General features: G+C 39.7%; 1 protein-coding gene across 3 annotated transcripts in view; it reads left to right on the top strand.

Annotated features, from left to right (window-relative positions):
• The first annotated feature begins 1248 nt into the window (after nt 1–1248).
• The window catches only part of si:ch1073-335m2.2 (msx2-interacting protein), a 20450-nt gene continuing 11543 nt past the window's right edge, over nt 1249–10155 (top strand). Inside the window, exons 1-7 of one of the 3 annotated variants that reach the window (XM_037777270.1) lie at nt 1249–1615; nt 3620–3934; nt 7301–7780; nt 7940–8094; nt 9413–9613; nt 9787–9938; nt 10026–10151. In XM_037777270.1, the coding sequence (XP_037633198.1) occupies nt 1533–1615; nt 3620–3934; nt 7301–7780; nt 7940–8094; nt 9413–9613; nt 9787–9938; nt 10026–10151 (1512 nt within the window). In that variant the 5' untranslated portion in view covers nt 1249–1532. Of the gene's footprint in view, nt 1616–1721; nt 2021–3619; nt 3935–7300; nt 7781–7939; nt 8095–9412; nt 9614–9786; nt 9939–10025; nt 10152–10155 lie in introns of those variants that run through there. The other 2 variants (XM_037777280.1, XM_037777290.1) reach the window with 2 other exon arrangements.

Genomic DNA, 10155 nt, shown 5'->3' with positions numbered 1-10155 from the left:
CGCGTGCTCACTCACTGTTGTGTGTATATCGAGCACGCGCACCACACCGCGAGCCCCCGCGGGGCCGCGCAGCTCGTACCCAAAACCACCAGGAGCTAGTGATGGGAAGTCCGTCTCTTTATAGTGGGACAGATCATTTGGCTCAGCTCACCAAGAAGAGCCGGCTCTTTCGGCTCCCAAACGGCTCTTCATTTTACCACTTCTGCCTTTTATAATTCAGCCAAATTTAGCGCTGTTTTGACCTATGATTAGTATGTGTGCACATATGTCACTTAAATTATTCAATATAATTATACTAAACCTTATAATTTCCAGAATACCATAATTTTACATGCTGCTTCGTTTCCGACTGTCACTCATCTTGTCTGCTATTCGCGCACCGTACTCTTCTCTCTTTCTCTCCTCCTCTCCCTCCTGCTCTGTACCTGTAGACCGTCAGCGCGCCGCACACCCCCGCCCCTCCCTGCTTGATGGTATGATTCTTGTCTTTCATCACCTGATTGGTCGCACGGACGTCAATAACACAACATTCTGTCACAGTCAGTGCATGGAGTGCCCGTGGCGCGGAGAAGATCATCCTATCGAGTGACATAGATGTTCATTGTTCCTTCTGCAAATCACATCCTGAAACTTGCTCTCGTTTATTCTGGTCCTGTAAATTTACATGTGAATTGTGGAAAGATGTCAACAATTTTATACTTGTTAACATTTTCTCAGATTTTGCACTGCACTATAGAAATATTATATTTGGTTGCTATGATTACAGTGACAAAGACAGTAATGCATTTTTTCTTATTAATTTAATTAAGTTTCACATTCAATAGTGTAAATTTACCAAAAAAAAGCCTAATTTCTTTGTATTTATGAAAGAAATGGAATTATATCTGTCAACAATTTCTTCCACAGAAAACGAAAAAGCAATGAAAACAATGAATGTATGCAATATCTTTAATGTTTTTAAGTGAAATTATTGTCATACTCTCGCGTTCTTTTTTTTTTTTTTAAATGTTATGTTGGTTTTGTTTCATTTCTTTTATGTTTGGCACAGCTCTTTGTTTATGTTTTCGCTAAGCTTCTTCTGTATGTAAATGTGTTTAATGTTTTCTGCTGTTACTATGTATACTGTCATTTTGAAATAAAAAAATAATAATAATAATAATAAAAGAAGATCGTCCTATCATTCTGCCTTGAATTAATAATAATAATTTAAAAAAGAGAGCCGGCTCTTATCGTTCACTTAAAGGAGCCGGCTCTTTGAACCGGCTCGTTCGCGACCAACACATCACTACCAGGAGCGAGTCTCTCCGCGCGTTCCCGTGCGCGGACCGAGGACGCAGCAGCAGCAGCTAAAGCTAAACGAAGCAGCAGCAGAAGAGCTAGCAGCTAGCAGCAGGCCCAGATTACTATTCACGGAGTCCTCCGTCGTTCATTTTGTTCAGGCGGAGACCTCCTGACCGACCGGACCAGCAGGGATTAGACAACGTGCACCATCATATATATGAGTGTGGAGGGGGGAGGAAGAATAGCGCAAGATGGTTCGGGAAACCAGACACCTTTGGGTGGGAAACTTACCCGAACACGTCCGCGAGGAGAAGATAGTGGAGCATTTCAAACGGTAGGTCTACCGTTGGTACCGTTGGTAGGTGACGCAAGAAGAAGGGAACGTCCGTTTGGCTACAGCAGCGCGCGCTAGGTGGCTAGTAGCTAGTAGCAACGGGCTGCAGCTAATGCTAACACGGCTAAGCTAACGTTAGCATGTTTAACTTTTACAAGTCTACGGGTTTCTTATAGTGCTTGCTTGTGCTATGTTGCAACACAGCGATGTTTGTTGAAGCGAAATGTCGAGATTGAAACCACTTAAGTGTAAATGTTTACAGTTTTTATAGCATTTTGGCGAACTTTTAGTTAGCTAAAGTAGCTAGGTGTAGCTAGCCACCAAAGCTAAGCTACCACCCAACCAACCAACCATTTTGTGGGAAGAAGTGGAGACATGATCAGTACGAGACCAAGAGGCAGCTAAGTGTGGACAAGCAGGGTCAAATAACATGAGATGTGCTATTTTAAACACTGGAAAACGTGTGACTCGTGTAGTTTATATCTCTGCTCAACTGGGTTTGTTGGATTAAATATTAAAATGTAGAAAATCAGTGATCTCATCGAGATGATTATATCAAATGTTAGCAAGTTGTTTAGCAGCTTGACGTCGACAGCCATGCTTTAAAAACACGGCTAAAATACACTCTGTTGTTTTCTAATTTGGCCAAGTAAATTACAAACCAGATGTTGCTCCTTTAGTAACACAACACAAGTACTTACTAGTTGAATTTAAAGAGAGATGACAGCATTAATGCTTCCCCTTGGAACTAATTTAAAACCATGTAATGTTATATATCTATATCGTTAACTTGAGTAACACATAAACAAACTCACAGATGTGCAACACAACAAACAGTACAGTCATAGTTAACAGGGGGTATTGTAGTATAGCATTACTAGTGACAGCTGTGTTTGTGGATTAAATATTAAAATGTAAATAATCTGCGATCAGTGAGCTCACTGAGCTGATTATATCAAATGTTAGCAAGTTGTTGAGCAGCTTGACGTCGGTAGCCATGCTTAAAAAACATGGCTAAAATATACTGTTGTTTCTGTAATTTGGCCAAATTTACAAGTAAATTACAAACCAGATGTTCAGTTCAGACAACTTTATTTATCCCCAAGGGGGGCAATTCATTTGTAGCATTCCTAGTCCATACATCCATACATACAACAGACAACCAATAATTAGTTAGGTCAAAGGAAACATATTAAAGGCATGGGGCAGTTGGAGGGACAAGTTGCAATAAGAACCATATAAATACATAGGATTATGGCAATAAAAAGCCAAAAAATAAGAAACAATATGTGAGAACAAAATATCTTAAAGTTCCTCTAAATAAGTCATTTAAAATGGGTATGGTCTGTGTTCAGCAGCTTAACAGCAGAAGGGATAAAGGACTTGGAGATGTTGCTCCAGCTAGTAACGTTACACAAAGTATGTACTTGTTGAATTTAAAGAGAGCTAACATAAATGCTTCCCCTTGGAACTATTTTAAAACCATGTAATGTTACATATCTATATTGTTTACATGAGTAACACATCAACAAACTCATAGATGTGCAACACAACAAACAGTATATCCAGTCATAGGAGCTATTGTGGTATATAGCATTACTAGTGACAGCTGTGTGTTTGATTGTGCTTTTTATAGTTTTTAAACACTGGCATTGGACATGTGTTATGTCCCGAGAGGGGCTGTTTGATTAACGTTAGTACATTAAAGTTTGTTTGGAAAACCTCCCAACACTCCAAACAATAATTGTACCAAATGTGGTCACGAGCATAACAATGGCAGAGACTGTTTCCTGAAGTTCAGACAGTTCATTCCTGTTTGGTGGCCTAAAGGGAAACTTCAGTGTTAACTTGCTTTTGGTTCATAATTAGAGGTGAATTATTACTGTTTTGCCTTTATTATCAGTGCTGCTTCTGCTCTCTTTACCATACTCTGGCATACAGAGAAACAGCTGCACTTGTGTTAGTATGTAATTTTCTCTTTTGTTTTCTTTGTAATTTCCTCAGGTATGGACGTGTGGAAAGTGTTAAAGTTCTGCGGAAGCGAGGGTCAGAGGGTGGCGTTGCAGCCTTTGTGGATTTTGTGGATATCAAAAGTGCGCAGAAGGCTCACAATGCTGTCAACAAGATGGGAGACAGGGACCTTCGGACTGACTACAATGAACCTGGGTCAGTCCCTAGTGCTGTCCGGGGCCTTGAAGAAAGCTCCCCCTCGAGCAGTCGAGACGTTACAGGATTCTCTAGGGGAACAGTTGGTCCAGTGTTTGGCCCACCTGTGTCCCTTCACACCAGAGAGGGACGTTATGAACGGAGAATAGATGGGTAAGTGGACACGGCCTCCCCTTTAAATCCAGGGGATTCTAAGTATTGGATAGGTGTAAAACCTAATCACATAGTGGGGTTATTCGTGAGGAATAGATGCCTCAAGGGGGTTGCACAAAGGTAATTAGGGATCGTTCCACTTTTCATCATAATTGACTCGCCTTTCCCACGGGATCTCTAAGTAAATTAACTTACACATTATCATTTGGTAAGGTAACTATAATTCAAGGTTTGACATCTGGTTTGGATATTACATCTGTGAGGAATATCCTGGTGAGTTTTGGATTTATTACATTTTGTGGGAAACTACCTTGGGGAGCTTTTGGATACTTTTTAAACATTTTCCTACTAAATATCGGATCTAACCTCGATTTTTACTTGGAATCGCTTGAAACTGGAAGTAAATCCCTAATTATGGAGGATGTACTTTTCTTTGAAGAATCTATTCAGGTAAGGATGTCCCATCTTGTGTTGTCACAATTTTTTTTCATCTTGGCCACAGCCAATGGATGGACTACTTTTACCATTTTTTGCAACTGTGGATACGGCCTGTTCTGGATTTAAGTTTTGAACAAGTGGATAGAAGAACTTTACATTTGTTACACATCACAAGAAAGACCGATGTAGTGCATATATCCTAGGCTATCTCAGTCATTTTAGGGTGAGATTAACTATATATAATAAGCACTTTTTGTCCCAAATGTGGAAGCTATACCAAGAAGACTTTGCAAGAACACGGAGGATCCAAACAATAAGTTTGTGGAGCTATTCTTGTTTTGGATTGATGGCCATGAAGACCCATGAAGACCGCATAGTTGGGATGTACCCTCCTGGATGTACGCACCCCATGTTGGATGTACTGATGTGCCCATAGTATGGATAGGTGTAGCTGCCATTCATTTGGATTACTCGAGTGTGGATGTAGCTGTGTAAAGCCTCAGCTTCAGTGAGTAGAAGAGCACCTCGAGTATGTTACAGAGAGCTGAAGACAACTTTTTCAAAGTAACTTGAAATATTGCTACAAAAAGAAGAAGCCTTCCAGTATGAACAAGCGACAAGATCCTTGGATTGTGGAATTAAGACTTGCCTGTGAGCCCATGAGGAGTTTATGTGCTGTGATCATAGTGTCTGTCAAGCTTGTGTGATGTTAAACTACTTGATATTATCAGTGGAATACATTTTTCACCCCTTTTTTTCCAAGTAACGTAACTTTTGGAACATACTGTTTCCTCATACTACAAGACAAGATCCAGTTGGATGTATTTTCCATTCGGGCACCAACTTACTGTTTAGTCAACCTGGAATTCCCTGAATTACCGTGAAGTTCATCATCTTTTTTAAAAAATCCATATTTATTTATTAAAGTCTCATGTTCCTATAGTTTTTTTTTTTTTTAACCACATGTCCAGAAATCCATAAAGAGGTCCATTTCTGTGATTGTTTTGTTTTTCCCTTTTTCCATCCAGTGAAGAGAATAAAGTAGCCTAACTGTGGATTATACATCAACAATCTACTGGCCTGGTGCTCCACAGTATTTGAAGATAACGTGCAGTGTGAATCAAGAGAAGCGTTTTTGCCTAATTAGATCAATTGATTTTTCCCCTTGCTTTTTCATTCGGGCTCTCACATTCTGATCCACCTAGATTTTATTTGGATTAGTTTCGGTAACTTCTTTTCCAAAAGGTTGGTATTGCTCTGCCCTCTGCATATTTTCTTTCTCTAACATTCCTTAGTGCTTTGTCTAATATTAGGTTTTGCACTGCTTTTAGGGAAAAGATTAATTTGATGCAAGAGAGGAAAAATATATATTTTATAAAATGCATATATACAATGCATATATGTATTTGTCATTTCTTTATGCAAGTGCCTCTTTTTTTCCAGCATCACATAAATACTACAAAGTATAGTTTTCACATTAAATACATTGATCTGAACTGCATGGCATTTTAAATTTCAGTACCACAGAGCTCCTGGATAGGCTGAATATTTAAGAGAAATGTTTGATTTTTACATTTTCTTTTTCTTACAAGCAATAGTTCATGAACAGTCAGCCTCTGAAATCAGCTCCCCTGGACACCCAGAGGAGCCAAAAGTGCTCAATGTTTTTGTTTTTGCAATTGAAAGAGATTAAGAACAGAATTTCAACATTGCTGAATTATGTGATTGTATAAGTAGATCTTCAAAATGAAACCAAGAACATTGTAGTGACAAAGTCTGGGATGGCTTTGTTTCATGTGACTGTTTATGAATTTACAGTATAGAAAACTGTGCTTGTTGATGCTGTCAGATAATTAAATGTAACTTTAGGCTGACAGTTTAGCAAGCGGAGCAGCGCCACACAAGTAAAGTCAGTTTTATTTCAATAGCCCAATATCACAAATCACATATTTGCCTCAACTGGCTTTACAATCTATACAGCATATGACACCCTCTATCTGTAGACCCTCGTCTATATTAGTGTTTACAGACAGTGCCAGCATTTGATAGGTTGACCCCATTATGTCATGTCTTGAAGAGTCAAATTATTCGGCCTATTTGTCAAGTTGTGAGGAATTTGGTATTGTTTTTTTAATCATTGTTAATACTCCTCTAGTGCCGAAAACCGTGTATACTTCCAAATGTGACATTTGAATGAAAATATCATGCAACTTTTGTTGTGAAACTTGTTGCTGAAAAGTTAAAAAGCAGTTCTTTAAGTAAAGGATGTACAGCGAGCCGGTCATTGTTGTGAAAGAATCCCCGACAGGGCGATATGGACGCCATCTCTCGTCGCCCTAAAGGGGATCCTTTCACAACAATGACATGCTAGCTGTACATTATCCCGCTTATTACACGGCTACTTACTGAAGAAATCAATATTTTGACACAAAAACGGTCTGCCAGAGTCCAACATCTGAACTGCGCCCATGGCAATGGTCTGCTATACATAGCAACAGTCTGCTATACAGAAATTATAGACAGTGATTGACCATTCGGAATCGAGTATTCAACACAGCCGTGTCATAATTTATGTTTAGCGCTTCTTTCTTCTTAGTTGATCAACTGGAACCCCATAGAAGAGACCAGTTTTTGGTTTTGATGGTAACAAATCCAAATTGACAGACATACTAATGAATTTTTACCAAGGCAAGAATGACAGGATCTCTACATTAAAATACCGGCACTGCTCTTTATAAGAGTATTAAGCTGCACAGCTTATCTGGCCTGCTCTCAGCTGTGTCCTTGCTTTACCGACCATTTGGATTTTCACTATTGTGCACCTAAATGCCAAATAATTTAACAGGAAATTGTTTGTTATGCCTTTTTTTTTTTTTTTTAATCATAGTAACTCTTTTCCCCCCTCTGTACCCTGTTCTTATTTCACAGTACCTCAGAAAGCCGTGAACGTGCATATGATCACAGCCCATATGGACACCATGAGCGCAGTGGCACTTTCGACAGACCGCGTCACTACAACGCTGAGTATTACCGAGATCGTTCCTTGTTTGCTGCTGCCGGCCCAGGGAGCAGTGCTATCGCGGGGAGCTTTGAGGCATCAGACCCACATTTTGACTCTAGAATTCGAGACCCCTTTACCCTTACTACTAATTCTTCACGACGTGACCTATACAGAGATGACAGAGGACGACGGGTTGACAGAACCTACCATCACCGTCGGAGCCGATCATCTCATTCCTCACAGTCAAGGCATCCTTCCCCACAACGGACCACGGGACAAACCCCCAAAACTCCTCATTCCCCCAAAAGAGCTCCTTTGTCCCCTGGGAGAGGTCCCCGATCTCGATCTCGCAGCAGATCTTCCAGCTCTGATTCTGTCAGCAGCACCAGCAGCACGGGCAGCGGCAGGTGTGTACATTTGTTTTGTGATGATATTAATGCTTCATGTTTCATGGGTTTGTTGACTGGATTTTGTCATTGGACAAACCATCAATGGGTATCAGCAAATCTTTTTTTGACTCAGACAGACAAGTGTCTAATCATTGTTCTCTTTTTTTGTGACAACAGCGATTCAAACAGCAGCTCAAGTGATGGATCTCGGGCGCGCTCCGTTCAGTCGTCAGCCACACACGCGCCTACTCAGTCTTCTATGGGGCTCGACTCAGATGAGCCACGCAGAAGCTTTGGAATTAAAGTGCAAAACCTACCAGTGCGCTCCACAGGTGAGTTTCTACATGGCAGCCTCTCTCAAAGAGTCATACCAATAACCATTTACACTTTTCATACTTAAGTGCCGGTGAATTGTCCTATTCTGAAAGGGCTAGAGAACACCGTCTAGCACAGAGTGATCATGTCCCCATGTTCAGAAATGTACATTTCTGTTGGTGTACACAAATCTTATTTTAATCAAATGAACTTTGTGTTATGGACTTTAATGGTTGCCAGAGGGCATTGTTTAAAATTGAGGATTGAGATTCATCACCTGAACTATTGGTGGAATTTCTAATGCATATTATATACAACAGTAGTCTCCATGTGTAGTCTCATGTGCCGTTGATAGCCATTTGTATACAGTTTTTTTTTAATTACGTTACGTGTTCAGTTATCTATTTTTTACATGCCAAGGGCTGGAGAGTATTTTACCAACTTAAGTGTACACATCATTAGAAGACTATTTCCCTACTCCACAAATTTTAAATCATTCTTCAAGTTTGGAATTGGGTAATGTATAAAATATGCAATAAAAAAGCCAAATCTGATAGAAAATTTTTATTTATCTTTCAAAATCAATGAATTTATCAATTGTCATTCACATATGTTTTTTGTCTTGCGCTGTATTTTGTGTTCTTGGTTGCTTGTTATAGCCATCCATTTTGGATGTGATCCCACTGGTGTATAGGTCACTCTGCTTCTAATATTTCCCATAGATGTGCTCTTGACAGTGTACTCGTGTGATTAGAGCAAAGGTTCCCAGGCCACAATCTTATATTCTGTACCTTTAAAATCTTTGAGTTTAAACTCTGTGATTTGTTCAAATCAAGGCAGTTAGTACGACTTAAACAAGATGCAGTGTGCTCAACAGCAGTCGAGAAATAGAAAATTCAGGTTGTAGTAGGAAAGTTAAAACATCTTAATCAGGCTTTATTCACTGCTTTTAAAGAATCAAATAAAAATAATATATTGCCGATTCAATCCATGACACTTGATTCCCCACAACAAAGAACTTAAAACAAGTGTCAGCCAATCATATCTGCTTGCCAGCCACATCAGTGTCACTGTAACAAGTATTTACAGTCCAGTTTCAATAAGAAATTGAGAATCTAGAAAAGTGTAAGCAGTGACTAGTGGAGGAAACAATGAAGTCAGCACTGTGGACAGTATCATTCCCAGGTTTATGCGCAAATTAATTCTTATTAAAAGATCCCTTTAGATAGCATTTAGACTTTGTCGCTGTTATGATTTTAATTCTATGGGAAATCTGTTTTCAGTACTCCTTTTGAAGATGGGCATTGGATAGTAATCTTTTTTTCCCCTCCACAGACACAAGTTTAAAAGATGGACTTTTCCATGAATTCAAGAAACATGGGAAGGTGACCTCAGTGCAGATCCACGGAGCATCAGAAGACCGCTATGGTTTGGTGTTCTTCAGACAGCAAGAGGATCAAGAGAAAGCCCTTACTGTCTCCAAAGGAAAGCTGTTCTTTGGCATGCTTATTGAAGTCACGGCCTGGAATGGTCCTGGTAAGTGATGGCAAATAAACAAAACAGTATTGTGATGAATGGTTGGTGCCAACAAATGAATTCAACAAACATTATTTCATAAAACCATGTTTTTGTGCTTATGGTGGAGAATATGAGTTTGACATTTAGCAGCATGTCAGTAATGTTAATGATAAACCTCTTCCCTCCCTCAGAAACGGAGAGTGAAAATGAGTTCAGGCCCTTGGACGGGCGGATAGATGAGTTCCATCCAAAGGCCACAAGGACACTGTTTATAGGCAACCTTGAGAAAACCACCAGTTATCAACAACTCCTGGACATTTTTCAACGCTTTGGAGAAATTGTGGTATGCTACCATTTGACTGTGTACTGTGAATTGGTACGTTTTAGAAATTGATAATGGTCTCTAATTGTTCTGGTTTTTCTCCTCAAGGACATTGACATCAAGAAAGTAAATGGAGTTCCACAGTATGCCTTTGTGCAATATTCTGATATTGCCAGTGTCTGCAAGGCCATTAAGAAGATGGATGGAGAGTACCTGGGGAGCAACAGACTAAAGGTAG

Source organism: Sebastes umbrosus, chromosome 1, assembly GCF_015220745.1.
Source record: "Sebastes umbrosus isolate fSebUmb1 chromosome 1, fSebUmb1.pri, whole genome shotgun sequence".
Classification (NCBI taxonomy): domain Eukaryota; kingdom Metazoa; phylum Chordata; class Actinopteri; order Perciformes; family Sebastidae; genus Sebastes; species Sebastes umbrosus.
The sequence above is the reverse complement of the archived record's forward strand: the minus strand, read 5'-3'. Positions and strand labels throughout refer to the sequence as shown.